This window comes from Nycticebus coucang, chromosome 5 (genome assembly GCF_027406575.1).
Source record: "Nycticebus coucang isolate mNycCou1 chromosome 5, mNycCou1.pri, whole genome shotgun sequence".
Taxonomy (NCBI): Eukaryota; Metazoa; Chordata; class Mammalia; order Primates; family Lorisidae; genus Nycticebus; species Nycticebus coucang.
Genome location: NC_069784.1, coordinates 37583643 through 37607176, shown reverse-complemented (window position 1 = coordinate 37607176; position 23534 = coordinate 37583643). Strand labels below are relative to the sequence as shown.

General features: G+C 36.9%; 1 protein-coding gene across 3 annotated transcripts in view; it reads left to right on the top strand.

Annotated features, from left to right (window-relative positions):
* Positions 1–23534, top strand: part of VAV3 (vav guanine nucleotide exchange factor 3) — a 427744-nt gene that overhangs the window by 387273 nt on the left and 16937 nt on the right. For 2 of the 3 annotated variants that reach the window (XM_053591975.1, XM_053591974.1), the window contains exons 22-25: positions 3707–3741; positions 10569–10685; positions 11239–11326; positions 18003–18132. In XM_053591975.1, coding sequence (XP_053447950.1) covers positions 3707–3741; positions 10569–10685; positions 11239–11326; positions 18003–18132 — 370 coding nt within the window. Of the gene's footprint in view, positions 1–3706; positions 3742–10568; positions 10686–11238; positions 11327–18002; positions 18133–23534 lie in introns of those variants that run through there. The other variant, XR_008380216.1, reaches the window with a different exon arrangement.

Genomic DNA, 23534 nt, shown 5'->3' with positions numbered 1-23534 from the left:
ATACGTTACATGGCATGTCAGACACAGTTGTACAGAAAATTGGAAAAAAAAACTAAAGAAATTTCTGAGAACATTTCAAAGAGATTGAGAAATTGAAAGTATAACAGAAAATGGAGTAATGAGATTCAAAGACATCTAATAGAAGAAGAGAAAAGGGGTAATTGTGGAAAAGGAATATTCAAATAAATAATGGCTAAGAACTTTCCAGAATATGTAATGAAGTCAAGAAGAATATATTAAAATTAGTTAACACCTTGATGCACTGTAGTGAAAGTGCAGGACATTAAAGACAAAATTAAAATTCAAGAGAAAGGGAAAAAACAGATTGCCAATAAAGGGTTGATTATTAAACTCACTTCGAAGAACAATTGTGGGAGCAACAAGAGTTTCCAGTTCCCTTTTTGTAATTGTCAAGGAGCTCCAATTGGTCCGATTCTCCCAGAGGATTATAGAAAACAAGTATAAGTTGTGTATAAAACAAAATAAAATAAAAATGACTATCTGAAGGCACTGGTGACACTTGGAAAAAGGGGATGATAATTAGGTGAGTTTTCTGGTTTTATAGCTAGCTTGAAGGCAAGCACTAGATTGTACCTTGTAGAGTGGCTAAAATTCAGATAGAAACCTTATAGTTTCTATATCTCTAGCTTGAAGAACCAGAATGTAGAGTTTAAAGCAGCCACAGCTGCTGGAAATGGGGATAGAAAATCTTAGAAAGGAAAATGTCAGAGAGCACAAACCTCAAATTCTGTGTGCAGCCTCTCCCCAAGTCTCTGGCTGAGTAGTATAGATTCCAAGCAGCTCAGCTTAGACTAAAAGAAGTCAGCTGTTAGGACATTTATATTCTACATTTAGTAAGTTTCACATGTATCCTTGTAAGATGCACCATAGGTGTGGTCCTACCAATCACCTTCCCTCCACCCATCCTCCCCCCTTATAAATGTCTCAACACAATAACTAAGAAAATGCCAGGAAGGCTATGTTAACGAGTGTGATGAAAATATGTCAAATGGTATATAAAACCAGTGTATGATGCCCCATGATTGCATTAACGTACACAGCTATGATTTAATAAAAAAAAAAAAAAAAGAAGAAGAAAAAGAAGTCAGCTGGCTCTTAACACAGGAGAGACAGAGTTTGCAGTTGGAATCAACCAAGTTAACTGCCTACTTTAAGAAAAGCCACATTCTTTTCAGGAATGTAACAGAATCCAGCTCTTCTACAGTATATCATTCAAATTGTCCAAAATACAATAAAAAAAATTACACAATATGCAAAGAAACATAAAAATGTGAACTATAGTTAATAGAAGGAAGACTGATAAAAAATGTCTCAAGTAATCAATTAGCAAGAAAGGATTTTAAAAGCAACAATTATAACTTTGCTTGAGAACCCAAAGGATAGTATGTATTGATGGACAGGAAACCTCGGTATAAGACAAAATGTGAAAGTACAATATCTGAAATAATAACGATATGTTGAAAGTTAGAAAATTAGTCAACTTAGAAATGTATCTTTTCCAAATAAGGGGAAAAATGACATTTCTAGCCCAACAAACACAGAGAAAGTTCCCTTTAAAGTGTTCCATCTAACTTTATAAGATGTACTTCCTGAATGCATACGCATAATTTTGCATGTATTTTATCTTCCCAACAAAATATTTTTATATTATGTCCATGCTGAAGACAGAAAATGGCATTGAAGGAAAACACTAATAGTATTCTCGAATACGAGACAGTACCTAGAAGGAAATTATCTATAGTCTTAAATCTGAAGCATCTGCCCAAAATATGAAGAGAGGGGAAGAGGGCCCGTGACGGGCAGAAAAGGGCTAGTTTTCCATCCCACCCTAGTTCTAAGGATTGGATCCGGAATATACCCACTGAAAAGGGAAAAAGCTCTAGAAGAATATTCTGGGATGGATTAGCCTCAGTTATCTGTTGAGCTTTAGAACTTTTTTCTTTCCTTTTTTCTTATTAAGTCATATACACATAGATCATGAATATATTTATGCATATGTGGGGTACAATGTGCTGATTTTTTTTATACACTCTGACGTGCTTTTTATGTCACTTTTTTTTTTTTGATATCTACAGTTTTACCAGCAAAGGGAGTCCACTGTTAGAATATGTTGAAATTCTTTATCCTCCTCTTTTCTGTCTCTTTTTTGTTGTTCTCCATGGAAAGGAAGTTGGTGTAGGAATATACAATAGTCTTTTAAAGAATACAGAGAAAAAGAAAGGAGAAATATTATTTTTCCATCGGATTTCAGAAGCCATGTCTCTTATCCTCAAAAGGGAAACTGTCAAAGATCAATTTCTATTTGTGAAAACACAAAATAATGTTAAGAAAATATTTGTGAGATTATAATGGGTGTAATTTACATTTAACATTAATTGCGATGTATAGGATTTTGCAAAGTGATATTAAAAATGTGATCTATGGGACAAAAATATTTAAATGAATTAATAATAATCAAAGGAAAATTCTGACTAAGGAGGATAATTTTTTGAGATAGCTTGAGTATCCCTAATCCTAAAATTCAAAATGCTATAAAATCCAAAATACTATCAAATGAAAATCTTTTTGAGGACTGACATGCCACTCAAAGGAATTGCTCATTGGAGCATTTTACATTTTGGATGTTTGGATTAGAGATGCTGAATTTACCACAAATATTCCAAAATTAAAAAAAAAATCTAAAATCTGAAAAGTTTCTGATCCTAGGCATTTGGATGAGAGATACTCAACCTATGTATAACTCTTAACTTGGAAGGGCAAAATAGTAACAGCCCATTATGTAAATCATCTGTACTCCCAGTCTTTTCTCAGGAATTTAGAAACTTTGCCCCCCCATGTTAAGTATTTTATTTATTTTTTGAGTATTAGCATACCTTCTTTGGTTTTGTTCATTTTCTAGTTGGCTATCAGAAGCTAGGAATTTTCTATTTATTTATTTATTTATTTGTATTAAGTCACAGCTATGTACAAAAATGCAATTATGGGTTACAATGTGCTGGGTTTATATACAATTTGAAATACTTTCATGAAACTGGTTATCATAGCCTTCACTGTATTTTCTTAGTTATTGTGTTAAGACATTTATATTCTCCACTTAGATTTAACATGTACCCTTGTAAAATGCACCATAGATGTGGTCCCATTTTTTTTCTGGTGCAAAGCTCTATATAAGAAAGGGGGAAATGAATAGTTTCCATGATGTTTTTCTGAACAAAATGTTTCTAGCTGGTAGATTTCAAAACCAGAGGTTGGAACTTAAATTACCAAATAAGAGTTTACATGCGGTATATATTGTTTATTTTGCATGTTTTCTCAGTTTCTTGGGAAAGCAAAGTAATGCTGTTCGGTTTTCTTAATAGCATTTTCATTTTAATTTCCTATCATAGGATTAAATTGCCTTGATGATAAATATTAAAAGCCTCTAGTTTATATTTTCCTGCTGTCTGTCTACTTAGAGTCACAGTGGCAGTAAAATGAATGAAAGAATGAATTAAAGTGAAATGAATTATTTTTTACTTATCTGACATGTACTGTGATTCACTCTGTATAAAATTGCCAATGGATAGTTTCAGGCCTGTGCTACTTAGGCTTTTATAGAGCTGAGTCAGCTGAACTGAATTGGTGATTGATTTCTAAAAGCTTCCCTTAAGTAAACTTAATCTATTTTTGCCTTTTCATATCCTAGGTGCCCAAACCAGTAGATTATTCTTGCCAACCCTGGTAAGTATTAAAAATGTTTATGTAGCTAAGTTGAAATACTATACCCTTAGCTCCAGGACACCTTAAATGTGGGGGTAGTAAACCACAGTCCATTTCCATTTGTCTTGGCTGAAAGTGTTTTCACGTGTAACAAAACACCATAATGAATTCACATATTGCTGACCTTTCCATACCTTTATCAGAGAGGAGTGTGCGTGTGTGTTTAGGAAGGCCATGGACTATAAATTAAATGTTTATGATAGCCACAGAAATGAATGGGACATAGGCGTACTTATTTCGTATTTCCAGTATTGTAGAAATGTAGATTTAATGAAGCCGATAGGAAAAACACATATGACTTAATTGTCTGAAACTAAAAATTAGCTCAGCAGGCGCAGTAGTAGAGTCTAAGGATGGAATCTATAACATGTCATATGGGAGCAGCAATATACACCCACGTCTAGTTTTGAAGCTGGATGAAACATACTTAACACTTGAAAGCTGGCAGCATCATTAACAAAACCAGGGAAGTGAAGTCCCTGGCGATGATTGTTTTCTAGCTATTTTCAGCTATAAAAAACATATTAATGATCTGGAATAGTTAGGATTATCATAGGATGATGACTAATGTACACTGAGTATTTACTGTGTGCTTAGTATTCTACACATTTTCTTTTTTTTTTTAACATTTATATAAAGAAGGTGTTATTATTTTTATGGGTGAAGGAACGAAGGATAAGATTACTCAACTCATGAGTGGTAGAGGAGAATTCCAAGTCATGCCATCTGTATATTGCTATACAAGTCCCCAAATACAAAACAAAAACGTGGGCACATTACTCATGTCTATTTATTTTTCTGAATTTTGTGTTCAGTTAAAATAGCTGAATCTATTTTCATTTCCTTGATGTTGAAGTACACACATACAAAGGAAAGATCAGGATGTGTGTATAAATGAAATATCCTGAGAATCTACAAGACTAGTTCAGTTTTCAAGTGTGGATGCAACCCACATTATCTGATTTTTTAAAAAATATTCTGATTATTTTGTGTTCTATGACTAAAGCATGGAATGTGCTGGAGGCCGTGGCCTATGGTAGGGCTCTCCTGCTCCCCAGTCCCCTGGCTACCCCTCAGTCTCTCGTGCCCCCTGGAGTCACTATCCACCCCTCTGACATCCCTCCTTGGGCCTCCGCACTGGGCCTGCTGAGGAAATTGTAGCAGGTTTGTGAGAGAACTGAGAGTCTTTGCTTCCTTTTTACCGGATATAAAGACAAATTCGAGGTCTTATTAGTTTGCGTGGAATTTAAAACCATATCCTGACAGGAATTACATTTGGAGATTAGAGCTTATAGCGAGGACAATCAGACTGAAAAACGCCCAGAACTGGTAAGAATCCTGAAAGCACAATGATTCCTTTTCTTTTATTACCATTTTTGTGTAACTAGGTGTTACAGTTATAAGGGTAATGATTTTAAAGGTAAATACCAATGCCACACCCAGCATGGATTGCATAAAATAAACCAGTCGAGCATCTGAGAACCAGTCAGAACACAAGAGGGTATCCTTTGTTTTAGAATGCACCCTTCCAATACACTGTATAAAATTCTACTGAAAATGGGACCAGTTAGAATAATATTATTGATACTGATCAAAAGTCAAGGTGTTTGGGCTAAGGAAGAGCTTTGAAAATAGGAAGAAATCAAGATATTTTATGGTAGAAGTTTAAAATTACTTTTTATTTTCCTTGAGCAACTTAGTTTATTCAAGCTAAGCAGGCAGTTTTATGTGAAATGTCTTCTGCCAGGGAACGAAATGATCAACTACACCAGAAAGTGGAACCTTCAATTTTAGAAATACTAAACTGTTTAGAGACAATTACACTGAATGTTTTTCTCAAGTCACTAAGAAGGTGAATATCACTAACTATATTATCTATTCATTATTTCCATATTGAAAAGTAAGTTGTACCCACAAGGTAAATGTTGTCATTGATATAGCCCATGAAATAAAATAGAAAATCAAGATTATTAACATCAATAACATACGTTTGTGGGTGTCAAAAGGCAAGAGTGAATCTTGGGGCTGAAAACTGGGGACCTCTCTGAAAATCTGGGCGTAGAACAGCAGGGAGATGCCATGGTTCCTACCCTGTCCTAGTTTTCGGGAAGTTTGCTTTTTCCTACAGTGTCAGGAGATACTAGTGTTAGGAGGTACATTATGTGGGAAAAATTGAATCAAAAGGATCTAGAATTGGAAAATCCAGGCCCTGCAGAGATTAGGGAGATGCTGTACTGCAAAAAGAGGGGTTAAATGAAGGGATGTCTGTGTACTGAATGATGATGCTTCCCAGTACCTTTGTGTGCCCAATCATCAGGTTCTTGCAAAATGATCAGGCCCTACCCAAAAGGCCTATCCTGGTGTGCACACACACACACACAGATTCCAGTCAGTTCTTGGGGGCCTCACTCCTAAATATATGTTTGAGGCAAGCCTTGAACTACTGTACAAATAAAGTAAATGGAAAAAAGAAACTTGAAAATAGACATTGGAAGGCGCAGAAGAATTTACCAAAAAAAAAAAATTATTTACACCTTCAAACTTAAGAGAAGACATCACATCAATGGAACTGAGCTGGTTATTTTACAAAATGAGCAATGAGAATAAGAAAGAGCTCTTATAATATTGTAGAAGAGTTGGAAAATAAAGTTGAATAAATCATCCAAAAAGTCAAAGCAGTAGCTAAAATGGGAGAAAAGATACAGAAATTAGATTAGTGAAAAGTACAGCATTTTACTAGCAAGAACTCCAGAAAGAGAAAACCAAGAGCACTAATTATCAACAAATAATAACAAAAATTCCTCAGACCGGAAGGACCTGTGGCTCCAAGTTGAAGATGCTACTGAAAGCCCAGGGCAAGAGAAGAAAGCACATTATCATGAAAGTTTTCAGTGTAGGGAATACAGAAAGAATCTGAAAGTTTCTAGGAAGAAAATCAGGTTACATATAAAGGTTCAGAAATGGCATTGAATGGAAGTTAGAAGATAGTGGAGCAAAGCTTTAAGATGTAAGAGGTCACCTGGAACTCTTTACCCAGCCAAATTGTGAAGTAAGTGTTAGGTGAAATAAAATATTTTCATAGATGTGGGCCTTGAAAGTAGTACACCCCATGTATCCATTTATAAGAAGCTAAAGAGATGAGCTAGTAAACCAAGGAAGAGGGAGACACAGAATCCAAGAAAGGGCAGCAAAGAGAAGTCCCGGAGTGCAGTGACTCAGCAGATGTAGAGGGCAGGCAGGGTCAATGAAAGAAAGTGGAAGGCTCACAAGAAAAGGCTCCACAGAAAAATTAACAGAGTACATGGTTGTCTCAGTTCATGTGATGCTGATATAGATTAAATATTTGAAATTGTTTGAAATGCTTAGGACCAAAAATATTGGATTTCAGGGACTTTTTTTTTTCTCATTTTGGAGTATTTGCATGTACATAATGAGATACGTATCATGAGGATGGGAGCCAAGTCTAAACACAGCATTCGTTTATGTTTCATGTGTACCTTATGTGCATAATGTGAAAGTAATTTTAGGCAGTCTTTTTAGTTTTTTTCATAAAGCAAAGTTTTGACTGCATGTGACTACAACCTGCATCTTTCACTTGTGGAAGCACTGTCATTACTCAAAGTTTCAAATTTTGGAGGGTTTCAGATATTTGTATCAGGTATGCTCAACTGTATAACAGAATACCACAAACTGGGTAATTTATAAAGGAAAGAGATTTATTTGGCCCATGGTTCTAAAGGACGGGAAATCCAGCATCAAGCGGCTACATCTGGCCAGGGCCTTTCTGTAGTGTCATAATTCTGTGAGGAAGTACAGTTGAGAGACAGAGAAAGGGTGGGAGCCAGACTTATCCTTTGTATCAGATACACATTCCCTAGATAACTAACCACATCTGCAATAACAGCATTAACCATTCCCAAGGGTATATCCTCATGCCCTAATCACCTCTTCCAGGTCCCCCTGCCCAATACTGTTACAAATGGGCTGTGAAATTTCAATATGCATTTTAGAGGGGATATTCAAACCACAGCAGTGGTATTGAAATTGTATTAACCTGAAACAATAAGAAAAATAAAGAAAATGTATTTTTGAGTGGTTTATTTGGAGAATTGGGAAGGAGTTTGTGATAGAAACAAAGAACTTGAGTAAACCAAAACATGTAAGCAATTCCATTGTGGAGGGCAGATGCTCTTTGAAGGTGACACCATGCTAAAACTGGGCCAGATGACCATTTGGGTTTGCATAGGCTCCAGAAAGAAGAGTGAGCAGCAGCTGTAAGAAGGACTGAGCATACGTGACAGGGAAAACATGATTTTCCTTCCTTCTGTCTAAAATTGATAAGAAATGGTAATTGTGTTACTTAGAAATGTACGAAGAAAAACGTAGATGAAATATTTGCAATGGAAATATTGGAGTGGAATGCCGGTATGCTGGAGCACTGCTACCTTTTCATTATAATTACAGTACAAGTTGACTTTTTTAGGCTATGTTCATGTATTACTTTGATAAACATGCATGCACTACACGGTAATCGTGATAGTGTAATGGAGAGGGGGATGCGAGATGTAGGATAACATGCTTTAATGGGATGGTCAGACAACTGGAGTGGTGAGAAGTAATTGTGTGCTGACGGAGGATGAGAGCTTCCAGTCTGTGAGAGGACTCTGAGCTCAAAAGGAGCTAGGTGAGTTCCTGGGCCTGAAAGAAGGCTGGAGACTGGAGTAATGAAGGGGATTGTAAGAGATAAAGGCTGAAGGGCAGTGGGCATGTGTCAGATCATCCTAGGTCCTAATGGTTTATGAGTTATTGTAACTTAGCTTTTAGCCCAAGGCACCATCTGCATAAAAGGCCCTGCTCCTCTTTTGTACTTGATGAAAACTTAATGTACTCTGACTCAGGCTTTTGTGGATGGTCTACCATGTGCTTTTTTTCTTTTTTGATTCTCCCTCTGTCACCCTGGGTAAAGTGCCATGGAAGGATGGCTCACAGCAACCTCAAACTCTTGGGTTCAAGAGTTCCTCTTGCCTCAGCCTCCTGAGTAGCTGGGACTACAGGGACCCACCACAATGCCTGGCTAGTTTTTCTATTTTTAGTAGAGATGGGGTCTTGCTCTTGCTCAGGCTGGTCTCAAACTCCTGAGCTCAGGTGATCCACCTGCCTCAGCCTCCCAGAGCTCTAGGATGGCAGGCGTGAGCCACCATGCCTGGCCTACCACGTGCATTTAAAATAAATATTTAGTTTAGAGGTGCATTTTTTTGTTTTTCTGAGACAAGACTGTACTCTGTCACAAGGCTGGAGTGCAGTGATAGCATCATCCTAGCTCATACAACCTTAAATTCCTGGGTTTAAGTGATCAACTTGCTTCACCTTCCTGAGTAGCTGGACTACCAGCATATACCATCATACTCTATTTTTTGTAGAGATAGGAGTCTTCCTCTTGCTAAGGCTAGTTTTTAACTTCTGAGCTCAAGTAATTCTCCTTCCTTGGCCTCCCAGAGTGCTAGGATTACAGGCATGAGGCACCATATCCAGGCTAGAGGCGGATTTTTGTACTGGGTTATATGAGTTAGAGAATTCTCTGGAATATTAATTCTTGAATGACTTCGAATGAAAGCCAATCTAAACATAGAATTTTTCCTTTAACTTCCAGTGCCCAAAACTCTGATATATTTTGACAGCAGGTAGTATATCTATATTTGATATGAGGAGTCATTAGAGAATATTTTAACATTGAAGTTGGGCCTTTCCTTATTATAGTTATTGTTATTATTATGGCATTCAGGTAACTTTTAGGCTACCACAGAACTGAACTCTGGTTTTGAAAAATATATACCTTTTAAAAATAACACCATTACTATTATTTCTTCTCCTCCTCCTCTTTCATCCTCCACCTCCTTTTTCTTCTTTTCTTTTCTTTCTTTTTTTATTCTTATTTATTTTTTTGAGACAGAGTCTCAGTCTGTCACCCAGGCTAGAGGACTGCAGTGCTGTGATGATAGGTCACTGCAGCCTCAAACTCCTGGGCTCAAATAATTCTCCTCTCTCATCCTCCCCTCCCAAGGAGCTGGGACTATAGGCATACACCAATACATCCAGCTAATTTCTCTCTCTCTTTTTTTTTTTGGTAGAGAAAAAAACGTCTTATTCTTGCTAAGGCTGGTTTCAAACTCCTGACCTCAAGCAATTCTCCTACCTCAGCCTCCCAGAGTGCTAAGATAAAAGGCATGAGCCACTGTGCCTGGCCTCACTATTACTAAGTTCTTAAGCAATTTGATTATATCAGAATGGTGGACTATAAGAACTAATCTTATATACAAAAATAATTACTTAAAAATAATTTTGATTGTGAGTAGAATTTTCTTTAAGAAGCTGCGTAGAGGATATTCCATTCATAGTGTCCATAGAAAAGGGAAAGAGACAGTGTGTGTCTTCTGCACGGCTGTGTCTTGCTGCAGGTCTTTTACCCTCTTGTCTCCAAAGTCTCTATAGCTGTCTCAGCCGACACCTCCTGGCTCCTCTTTGTCTCCCCATTCATTTATTTGATAAATATGTTATAAGTGCTCACTGTGTATGAGACACTGTCCACTTTGCTTTTGTTAGCTTTATAGAGCATTTGTATTTGGACATATTAAAGGGTTTCTTCTGAATTATTTTTCTTAAGCAAAGTAATTAGAAGCAAAAACAGCTTAGATCTGCCACTACATTAAAATCCTGACAGATACTTATGTTTAGCCTCTGTGTTTTCCCAGGTACTTGATGCAAATTTTCTGTGTCATTGTTTCCTACAGGTATGCTGGAGCAATGGAAAGATTGCAGGCAGAGACTGAACTTATTAATAGGGTAAATAGTACTTACCTTGTGAGGCACAGGACCAAAGAGTCAGGAGAATATGCAATTAGCATTAAGTAAGTAGGACAAGTACTTTTACAGAAATAGATTTTCTGTTTTCATAATTGCATAGACCATCGGACATGTATAACACCAAAGTTGAAAACCAAAGTTCTAATTACAGCAGAAATAATACATCTATCCCGACAGTTCATTAATACTTGAAAATATCTGTTAGAAAAACAGTAATAAGTGTTATAGGCTGCTAGTTGGCACATTAGATTTCTTTCCTAACATTGTATTTTGGTGATTTGATGTATGTATATTTCTAGCAAATTCTAAGAGTATAAATTACTAGATTTTCTACATTCTGAAACTGAACTTACTAAATAAGTTGAACATCATGATTAATCAAATCCAAGCCCCCTTTTTACTTCAGATATTAGTTGTATCGTCAACTAATCTAGTAAATATATTTTGTTAATTAGCTGCCAGCAGTGTATTGGCATAGGTATATATTTTCTCTTCAGAATTAATTCCTATAATGTTTTGGGGGCCTGCCCTCTGGTAATTATTGATCTCTACTGATTAAAGACACATTTATATTCATAAGTTATTCATTACCCGCAGGTATAACAATGAAGCAAAGCACATCAAGATTTTAACAAGAGATGGCCTTTTTCACATTGCAGAAAATAGAAAATTTAAAAGTTTAATGGTAAGCATTGATTATTTCTTTTCAAACTGGGATCCCTGTTTTTCTGTTGTTAGAAAGGTCAGTTAAATTCTACAGTGTCTTGGAAATTTTGCTGACTGCAAATTTATTTAAGGAGAATCATGCTATGACTTTACAGCAGAATCCTGAAAATGATAATATTAAGAATGACAGTCAAGTTTTATGTTACTCGAATCGTATTTTTTGTTGTAAACTGTGTTTGCAAGGGTTAGATAACATTTCAGAGTCTATGCTATCTCAGACTCTTAAAACAATGACAAATTTAAATAGAAATATAATCATCTTCGAGTTATTTCTGTGAAGTGGCTTGCGTTTGAATGACACCCGGCACATTTTTAATACACTTTTCTTTCTTTTTTTCCCTTCTATTGCCTATCCCTCCTTTTTGAGACAGAGGAAGAGATTTTAAATTACAGCATAAAACATTATATTAGTAAAATGCCTCTCACATTCAGGTTCATATCATGCAAAATGCAACCTAAAGTCAAATTGAAAAGATTTTCGTATTTCCCACTATTTTAAAAGATGTACGTTATGGTTCTCATTTATTACCTTGGGCAATTAAGTATTAATCAGATTACGTGTTTGCCTAACAACAGTTGATGGTTCATAAAAATTTTGTATTTAAATGGAAATCGTACATTGTTAAATTCCTTCAAATAACAGGATCATTTGATTACAAATTGTCATAATTTAAAGAAAATTACAACTTAACTCTATTGGTATTTAAGAATACAGTGTATACGTCATATAAATTATGTGTATATTCCATTGTGTATGCATTGCTAACAGTAAAGAAAAAACTTATATTTCCTTAAAAGTGGTCTCAAGTTTGTTTCACAAGTTCAATAATTTCATCAGATAAATTTGGATATAGGACATAAGATGCATTTGTAGCTGCTAAGTACTTTGCGTAACACTGGGAAGGACCACTCATTGATTGAACCATCAATCAAATGATACATGCGGCGTCCTTCTGGAAGACATCGCCAAGCGCTTCACGGATGTTAACATGAAGGTTAAAAGTACACATACAAGAGCCTTACAAAATAGGGCAGCTTGAATGCCTTATCTAAAAATTTAGAAGCGCTTCAAGAGAGGGATCAGTGTTTTAAGGAAATTGAAGCATCTTGAGTTCAAAGAAAAGTAAGCAAACCTCTCTGGGAATAAATACTCCATGGTCAGTTCAAAAGGTGAGGTCATGTCCTAGAAAATGCAAACTCTGTCACATTGGTACCCAAGATCTAGGGATGCTTCCTGGTGGAAGTAACTTACATTCTGTTGAAACAAGTGGGCTGTTCCCAGAGAGAAAGTGGCCGGATGAAAAACAAAGCGGTTTCATAAAATGGAAACCTAGGTGAGAGGTGGCAAGTGGATACACAAATAACCGGTGACACAGGCAGCTGAAACGGGATTAAAGCAGCACAGGGACTTTCCACGTCTCTCCAAGATGTACCAGCTTGAGCTTTCACCAGCAATACTTGCTAAGATGGTAATGAAGCTGGTCTGTAATGTTGCAGTTAATATGAGACTTAAAAAAAACGCTGTAGGGCCTTCTGTGTCTACCAGCCCCGTGGACTTTGAAAGCAGCAAAAGAACTCCCATAATAGCCGGGCGATGTGGCGGGTGCCTGTAGTCCCAGCTGCTCGGGAGGCTGAGGCAAGAGAATCGCTTAAGCCCAAGAGTTAGAGGTTGCTGTGAGCTGTGACGCTATGGCACTCTACCCAAGGGCGGTACAGTGAGACTCTGTCTCTACCAAAAAAAAAGAAAAAAAATAATAAAAAAAAAAAAAAGAAAGCAGCAAAAGAACTCCCATTAGAGAAGATAAACAAAGAGGATGAGAGAAATCGTCACTGGAACAGGCCAATTTAGCCTTGTATCACCTGAGTTCAGCTCCAGGAAGTTTATCAGCTGCTAACGTTAGATGTGAAGGCTGTAACACCACAGTGACTTTGACTAGCAGCCATAGATCCTCAAGCTCCTATCTGCATGTAACACGTGATTGGAGTAAAAACCCTAGAGACCCAGAATTCAAATAATTTGCATCAAAGAGTGGTAAAAGTTTTTGCAATGATGTTCTGAAAAAGGAATTATTCCAGAGTTCCTTGTCATAGGCCTAACATCAGCTGCCATTATACAGTGAGTATAAAATCTCAAAAATGCCACCATTAGTGACCTCTGAATATATATCTTTCTCTCCCTTATCGGAGGATCTTTTGTAAGGAAGCACACATCACAGTGTTTTACAGGGAAGAGTTTAAGAGTGGACAGTAAAACTACAATGAAACTGAAAAAGGTTAGCCAGAGGATGTAATTGTGAAAAGAAAGGAGCTAAAAAATCTCAGTATCACAAAAGTATTTTTGTCAGCCTTAGCCAATAACTATAAAATTAGCTGATGAGGCAGCTGCACTAGTCTGCAGCTAACCCTTCTTTTTATTTGTTTGTTTATTGAGAAAACTTATACTGAGTCCTTACTGTATGAAATCACTGTGTTTTTAGAGAATTCAGAAAGAACATGACTGTTCTAGAAAACCTTACATGCTAGTAAACCCCTGCACCAAGAACCTCACATGAGTTCAGTCCTTTGAACCTCGGCTCGGAAACACCACCCGGCTACTTGGGCAGAAGGAACAGCTGGGGTTTCAGTCCCCAGACCTTTTGGAAGGAAGTGGAAGGTTAACAGGTCTGTGGATTTGAGTTGTTTAAGAATAGTTTGGCATCCTTCAATTGTTGGCATTAGAGTTATACTCTTTGTAACCTCTTAAATGTAATAGACCCTGGGACTAAACTTTAATCCAGATAGGATATAAATCACAAGCCAAGCCCCGGAGCTTGTTTTCAGTTAACCGGTTTCTACAGATTGGCCTTCGGTGGTTATGCCTTAACCCTTCTCTCTTGGGTTTCAACAGCTTGGTTCATCAGAATCTTTATTTTTCTTAGTCATTACATTCAAATCCTAAATGGATTTCTGTATCCAGATTACAAGGCATTAATTTTGTTCTAATTTTCATGGATGCCAGACAATCCATGTGCAAATGCAGTTTATAAACTGTCTTCATTGCCTGTTTCCTTGGTAATTGGAACCGCTGGCTCTCACTCATTACTTTTCACAGAGACTTGAATTGTTGACACTGCTCTGTCAGTGCAAGATAAGGAAAGCTTAGTGATTTCTTTTGTTTAGAGTCTTCTTATTTACTTGTTGTACCTGAAGGTCAATGACTGCTAAAGCAGGGGTGGATTAGACTAAAATACAGAAAGCATAAAGGCATAAGTTGGCAAAGATCCACACTGGCACTATTTAATTCTACCCGTTAGAAACGTGTAGGGAGATTTACCCTCCTGAGACTGTAAAAATGGAACCAAAGTATCTTCCAAGCTTGGTGAAGTGATAAAGAGTGTTTTGCAGTTTGCTAAACCTCATGACCCTAGGCCTTGGAAAAGTTAATTTTTTTCTTCCATAAAATTTGGAGGTGGGTGGGTATTAAACGATCAGCAAATCCCTTTTCAGTATGATAATTCTATGGTTGTAAGCCAACTTCACATAAATTTTAATCCGCAGTTAATTTGTAGCAAAATTCAGATTACCTATAGTGAAGTTACATTTAAGTTCAAAGCTATTGGCTTGTAATTCCTTTTGGGTTTGTTTTTGTACTGCTAAAGAAAATAGTATATTTTACCAATTTAAATGACAAGACAGAACAACTCTTTTGTATCATTTATATTAGTAAACAGTATAGGATGTGTGCACAGTTCTTCCAGAGACCTTACAAAATTTTGTTTTGCAAATTTTTAAATTTAAATAACAATATTGCTCACTAAGTAGAGTTTAATTCTAGATCCTGTCTTTGCAAACCATGTTTAAAATCACCATAATACAAATGCCATATTCTGATTGTTGAAGCCATTTTGAGGATGGAAACTTTCTACCTGGTATTTTGTTGTTGTTTTTCTTTGTTTGTATAGATTGGCCTGATTCCATATTCCTTAGCTTTTTCAAGGATTCCTATCTGGGCCAAGGAAGGAAAACAGAAAGGAAGAAGTTTTGTTTTTTTTTTTTTTTAAGTTATAGATATAATGAATGTGAGACCCTGGCCTCTTAGGTCTAACAAAACAAAGTTCCTGGTGCACCATGGAAATACTACTTCTCCTATGTCTGCCTTTTGAAAATTTGCATTTGGCAGATACTATCTGCTAATAGTAGGAGCACTAATAGTAGGAGGTGTAGTCAAGAGCACTAACTTTGGAGACACACACCAACTACATTTACTAACTCACGAATTCGAGCATCAATGGTGAAAAGGCCTGTCTCATAGGTTCTTGAGCCTGGAGCAAGGGATAATGGCAGCTGTTATGCTTATTTACATGGTCAGGTACTTCATATATTCTATTACAGTTTGTGAAAAGGTTTATTATAATTGTGAGGATTGAAAAATCTCAGTTGCTTTATCCAGTGCTTTAGCCAAACCATGTTGCTTTTAGCTTCTGAAGGAAGTCTTTACTTTATCCCTTTTATGTCTGTTCCTAGCTCAGCTGCTCGACCTAAAATGATCCTTGTGCTGTTTCTGACTGTTGTAATTTTACCTGTTCTTCAATTTAGGCCAGGCTACCGCTATCCTGAAATCTTCCCTCATCCCTCCCAATGGACACCCAGTGTGAAGTTCACTCATGCATTTAAACTTTCCCTTCTAGGACAGGAACCCCTAGAGGACAGGAGCCTTGTCTTCATAATCTTTGTGACCTCTGAAATTCCTAGCATGATGCATTCCACAACCTATCCAAGTTTTGTCAAATAATAGATGACTGAAACTTCTCTTTTTCTTCTTCTGTGTAATTTTGGGCCTAATTGATTTGTTTTGGGACCTTTAATTATAACCTAAAGGAGATGTTGAGTTGATGAAGTGTTGTTTGTAGAAGAAATGAATTGCTTTTCTACTTTTTTTTTAAAAAAGATAGCATAATAGAAGGATTTAATAATTAGGTTATAAGTGATTTCACATTTATTTTCATTACAAATATTTCTTTTTTTTTACATTTTTACAATAGCCTTTTATTTTTAATACTTATTATGCCATGCATTATGCCATGAATTCACAGGGAGAAGTTCCAGCAGCTGCTCAGGGAGGCTCCTTTCCATGAATGTGACAAAACTTGCTATGCCTAATACACCATGAGCTCATGGGGAATAGGTTCTAGCACTGGTTCTTCTTGGTTCTCCTGTGTGCTACGCTGTATACCTGTTTCACCATGAACTCATAGGGTATAGGTTCCAGCATTTTATGCTTCTGCTCACCTGGTTCTCCTGTGTGCTACACTGCATACCTGTTATGCCATGAATTCATAGGGAATGGGTTCCAGGAGCTCAGGCTCCTTTCCATTGGTTCTCACAACGTGTACTTCTCTGGGTGGCACAGGCTGGCGCTGCAGTTGAAGAACCCAGGTACCTTTCTCTTTGGTTTCCTTTTTTTCTGATCATTTTCCTTCACACCTTTCAGGAAGCTATCTTGGCTCTTAGAGTATTTAATATGTCAATACAAACATTAATCTTCTTGGCAAGAATCTTGCCCTTAACTTGTTTATTTACAACAATGCCAATAGCACACTAGGTAACATTGTAGACTCTTCCAGTTTTGCCATGGTAACATGCCTTTTTGAACAGTACCCATTCCCTTGATGTCTACAATATCACCTTTCGCATATATGTGGCCAAAGGAGCAGCTCCATGTTTTCTAAAAGGCTTAGAGAACATGTATCAGGTGCCTCTCCTCTCTGCCTTTGTGCTTGTCATTCTGGTGAATCACTGGAAAATGGCACCCCTCATTTCAAATACTTCTAAGAAACTTTATAGCCGCAATACTCATCCAATGACAAGATGCCTTTTTTATTGTGAATTAGTATTCAACTTCTAGAGAGATTAAGATTTGTGCAGAATTCATGAAATCAATGTATGAAAAAAAAAGTTCCTGAAACTTTAGTCCGAAAGATGGTGGGTAGTTATTACATTACACTTGGTTGTATTTAAGGCAAATTCTTTATTAGCGAAAATTGGAAAGAGCCACATTATTGACCTCTGACTAGCAGATAATATACAGAGCTGTGATGGGAACTAACGCTTCATCATTGTAAACCAGAAACAATACCAAGTACCATTTGTGCTTTATCAACTTTTGTTTCCCATGAAAAGTATATTCAGTATCAAATTTATTGTTTTTGCCATGTTGAAAGAAAATGCAGGAAGACACTAGAAATTGCTATATATATTCAGCAGGCAGCTGTTCCTTTTATTTTTTTTTTAGAATAGCAAGTATTTCATAAATAAGAACAATAATTACTACTCTGAAATTGAGGTTTAATACGGTTTCCTTTCATTTACCACATCTGACTGAAGTCTAACAGGATGTTCTATATCTGTGACTGACAATAGGGGGTAACTTGCATTATAAATGGCCTGAGTTCCAAGGGCAACTGCTAGGTAGGTGACACGTGCATCCAGACTGCGGGGAGAGATTATCATTTACTTAGTCTTCCATACACATATGAAAAATTGTGTGTTAAAGTGATCATTCTTATATTGTATATAATTATGTGTCAAGGAGTTTATATGTTTGAGAGCAAAAGGATCCTTATCCAAGATAATCTTTAATTCTTTTTTTCTAAAAGGAACTTGTGGAGTACTACAAGCATCATTCTCTTAAAGAAGGGTTCAGAACCTTAGACACAACTCTGCAATTTCCATACAAAGAGCCCGAACATTCAGCTGGACAGAGGGGTAACAGAGCAGGCAATAACTGTGAGTATTGTAATTGAAAATACGATTTGCTGTCACTTAAGGATTGGAGGCACGAAATTATAACATTAAACATCTTCAGGCCAGATTTTGAAGGATAACCAATGAATCCATTAATGTATTGAACAAAGAGTTTTTCTGGAACTAAGCAGAATCAGATGGGCCATAACAGGCTTATGAACATGTCTTGTTAAAGATCTTTGTGCCAAATTAAAAATTGTGTTTGTATTCCAAAACTCATCAGAAATGTAAGAGGGTGTTAATATGTAAATTTTGTACTTTCCATTGACTTTTATATTAACCAAATTCCTTTTAACTTACGCATAAGGTTCATAATCGTAATCCTGTTTGAATACTAGTATTTCAGAAAGCCTAGTGCCTGGCTTTCCCATTAGCCTGGTATCTCTTGTCTGCTCATGAGTCGATTTCATTGACCATGTTTAGAATTTTGAAGTCAGTAACATGTTTTTTTTGAATCCCAGCATTTCTAAAACCATACATTTGCTGCTTTGTGTTAGAATGAGCACTGTGCTACAACTAATTACAAAAGATTGGCACAGGAACAAAAGTTTTTTACACTTTGAGCATGAGTCCAAGTCAAACCCTTTTTTCTCATCATTTAAAGTTACATAATTTTCCTGGTTATAGATGGTACATGTGAAGAGAACATTGTGATGAATAATGTTGTGAAAAATGTGATTTCATTCCTTTATTTTGATATCATTTAAAAAATGTTTTGGGAAAGAAATGAATACAGTTTTATTACTCTTAGACTCTTTAGCCTAAGCAAAAGTGGCCTATCTAGAGGCAGGTGAAGAAAGAATTTGCATTCAGTTAATGTAACTTTCTTTTTTCCCCTGAAAAGCAGAAACTAAAAGGGAAACAGGTAATGCTCAGGATTCCAACAATGTCAGTAAAACTTCATGCACTTCAGTATAAGTAAAAGCATGCAGTTTGTGCCATCAGCACACAGGTTTTTTGTTGTTGTTGTTTGTTAGCTTTGAATGCCTTAAAAGCTGTTCTCTGAGTGATCAGTGATAGAGGCCTAAGTGTGTGCAATGGAAGTAATAAGAGCACATTTATGTTAAAACTTTAAACACCTATTAAATTTTATCTATTTCTTTATCCCAGTATTACCTAATTATCTTAGATTCTCATATAGGCATAATTTTTGCTCATTCAAAAATAGAAGTTTTTCCTAAAAAGGGGGTTCTGTTGCAAATTTCTTAGAAGTCTATCAAAGTTACAGCTTTTCCCCAACATAAAACACATAATTTTCAGCTCTCTTTTCCTTTGTCTTCCCAGCAGCAGGAGGTGGTAAGAGTTTTCAGGGAAGTCATGTATACAAAAAGTCTTGTTTGAGCTGCTCTCTTAGTTCTAGAGGGCCCAGGAGGGAGAAGGGGACGAACAGGGAGAAAAGATGCCCCACATTAGGTCAGAAGGCTGTTAACTCCCGTATTTCACTCTGTAGTTTACTCCCAGGCATTTCCTCAGGGATTGGACGTGTGGCACGTGTGGGAGCTCACAGAACATTGTCAGCAGTGGACGCAGTTGCCAAACTTAAAATTTGTCTCTGGTGTTTAATGAAGTGCTGACTACTCAAACTCGTTTAGCAACTAGGAAGGGAATTTTAAAGGCCTTTTTGTTTGTTTGTTTTGAGCATAGCCGATGGAATGACTTGGAATATCCATGCTAGTTCAGGCAAATTTTTCAACCAATAAGAGCCAGGAGTTCAAACTTCCCTCCCCAGGCTCTTTGAAAGACTCTTGCAACTTAAGTCAAGCCACTAAAACCCTTTTGTATTTGAGAAGGAAAAGCAAATGATTCATTTAAAATTTAATCTTTGTTGTAGTTTGACTTCATCAGTTTATTCATTCATTCAAGAGATTTATATTAAACACACACAAGGCGAGGTTCTGGTCCTCGGATATAGCAATTAGGAAGACAAAGTCCCTGCATTTAAGATGGATATTTTTGTTCAGAGTCATCATGGAAGAGCTCTTGTAAAGTAACTTGAAAGAAGTAAGGGAGAGAGTTAGCAGGTCAGTCAGCATTGAATGCACAGAGGTTAATACTCAGATGATTCATTCATCACCACAGAGAGGAATTATAATCTAAGATCAAATATGTGCTAATATCCCAGTGTTGTGTTTACTCTATACCAACTTTGTCTATAATGAGAGGAACACTAAGATGGTTCTGAGGACACAGTGGTGCGGGGTCAGTGCTGACGTTGCCCCTTCTCCCACTGCTGCTACGGCTGCTGACTCTTCTAACACAACAGACACATGTTCCTATATTTTTGAGGCTTGACTAAATTTACAGATTACAACGTTTACAGCAATTGAGAACTTTGCTTTTATGATTGCCAAAGATGTAAATTGCTTATTTTATAATAAATACTGCTTAAGGGTTAACTGTTAAGGAAAACACTGCTGCTATCTTTATGCATGTTACACTTCCCAGAAAATGGTAAGGAGGAAATGCTACCTGTTCAGTATAGAAAGATTGTGCAGGATGTCTTTTTAGTCCTTACCTCTGGTTCACAGCGTTAGGTGTGTTACTAATTATCATCTACAAATAACTCTTACTAACAGTATTACCCTGGGATATACCAGGGTAGTATCCTGCACCAGCATCTCCATTCCTTGTCTAAAAGGTCTTGGAGGGTGCTGAGCAGGCCAGATAAAGCTTGGTACCATCCTGTGTTCTGGGGAGAGGTTGAGAATAGAACTTTAATCACTGGAACGTACTGTTTATTATTATTTTTAAATAATATAATTGCCTTGGAATAAAATGTGCCAGGGCATTGTGGAAGCTGCTTGCTTCTGGGCTAGTCTAGGCATGATTGCTAGCTGTTTCTCAAGTCTGTACCATACAACACAGTTAGGGCAAATCTACTTCATACAGATGCAAAATAGTATGTCGAAAGATACTGACCAGAATTAAGCAAGATTCCAAAGTATTAAGCAAGGAGCAGAACGTTTCTAGCCCATTCCAGGCTGTCTCCCAGGATGATGGGATTTTCTCTTTATCTTTGGAATGACTAAAGAGTGTTTACAAGAGGGAAGGAGAAGATAGAATTGGGCCTCGCTGCGAGCTCTTGAGCTTCTCCTGGAAACTTCCTCGTCACCATGGAAGATCTGTGGAAGAGTTCCATTCTTTCCCAAAGCAGTCATAGCAAATCTGCCTTAGATTGCTGTAGGTATACCTGTAGGGCTTGTATATTTGAAGGGCATTAAATTGACTTTTGCCTTTCTTGCTGTACAATGAGCACTTAATTATTTTCAGGTCTGCCCCTGAGTAGCTATCTGACCTTAAGTGAGTCACTTCACCTGTCTGGGCCTCATCTTTCTCATCTGATGAATGAGAAATGAGCTTAGAGATTCTATTACGTTCTTTTAAAAATAGCATCTTAGGTTTCTTTCGTTGTGTGCATGAGAGAAGGAGGTTAGGTAGAATGTTAATAGATCATTACATTGAGAAAATTTGCCTGGTTAGCTATTTTATGACTTCTAAGACAGGCCTTAACCATTTCCCCCAAGTTCTTATTTATGGGGAATTGGGCCTCAGAATGAAGTTAGGTAATTTAAAAAAATTTTTTTTGCTGTCCACAAGAAATTAATTACAAAATTAATTAAATAGTTAATTACAAAAGGATAAATGGTAGTAACTAATAATTACAAAAGGATAAATTGTAGTAACTAAACCAAGCGATCAAAGTTAACCTCAGTAGTAACAGGACAGTTAGATACCATTTGCCTCTTGCTCTAATGCTCTAGGAAGGACCACCACTCCTGGGTGGTATTCCAGTCTCCAAAGTGCATGGTTTGAATCTAACCATGAGCAAACATCAGACAAATCCAATTTGAAAGACTTTCTGCAAAATAATTGGTTTATACTCTTTAAAAATACCAAAATTATTAGGCAGCACCTATGGCTCAAAGGAGTAGGCGCTGGCCCCATATGCCAGAGGTGGTGGGTTCAAACCCAGCCCCAGCCAAAAACTGCAAAAAAAAAAAAAAAAAAAAAAAAACAAAAAACCAAAATTATTAAAGACAAAGAAAAAATGAGGAACTGTTTCAGATTCAAGGAGACCAAGTAGGTATGATAAATACACGTAACATGTGACCTTAGATTGAATTGCAGAACAGAATGGTGGGGGAAGCATATATATTATATGCTTATACATGTATGTGTAGTAACATTTTTTTGTGTATGTTATAAAATATGTATATAAATCTTGCCATAAAGGACCTGAGTAGGACAGGTAGAAAATGTTAAATAAATTCTCTACATCAAATAATAGTACTCTACCATTGTAGATTTCTGTTTGTGAAACACATACTGAAGTATTTATCAGTAAAGGGGATTGTGTCTGCAATTTATTCTCAAATGCCTTAGAACAAAAACCGCAGATTAATAAAGCAGACATCATAAAATGTTCACACTGGGGACTTCTAATGAAAAGTGTATGGGAATTTTTTGTGCCATTCTTGCTACTTTTAAAGCCATTCTTGCTACATTTTTCAACCCTTTACCATATACCAAGTCTTGTGCTAGATGCTGGAGTCATAATAGTGACTAAGAGACAATCTGATGGATGGGAGTGGTTAAAAACAAATACCATAATTAATCATCACAAATTTGAATAAGCCTTATGAAGCTAAAGCTCCAGTGGCTTACCAGGAGGGCCCCTTTACCCTGTGGAGTCAGAGAAGAACTTTTTGAAGAAGTGACATTCAGGCCAACGTTAAAGGGTACATAAGAGCTGGCAGGGTGGGAGGGTTGGACAGTAGGGAAACTGCAGGGAAGAGGTGGCTTGTGTGAGACCCTTGAGCAACAAAGAATGTGGAATGTTTAAGGAGCTGAGAAAGTCAATGTGTTTGGAGCATACTGAGTGGGTCTGGATATTTGCAGTGGGGATAGACTGAAGCTTTATGTGCAGAAAATAACAGGAACTGATTTATATTGTTTTAAAAGATTACTGACCACTCTGAGAGGAGTGGCTTGGATGGAGGCCTGCACAGAAAGAAGAATAACTAGGAAACTGTTGTAAAAGGGTAGTTTAGACAAGTGTTGAATAGTGACAGTGGAGGAGGACAGTGGCCAGATCTGATCATATTTTAAAGATTGAGTAGATTGGACAAAGGAGTTGTGATAGAATTAGCACAAGTATGGTGCACAAGTATGTGACTTGGACAGCTGGAAAGTAGTGAAACCATTGACTGACCAGGAAACAGAAGAGAGAGGACAGGTTCAGAAGAGAAGGTGATACATTCTATTTTGCACAGTGTTTCAGCACCAGTGGATACTTAATGGTTCAGTGAGCTGTTGGCACCAAGGAGAGTGGTCTGAGTTGAATCATTAACACGTCATTTCATAGTTTATATAGAGTATAGTCA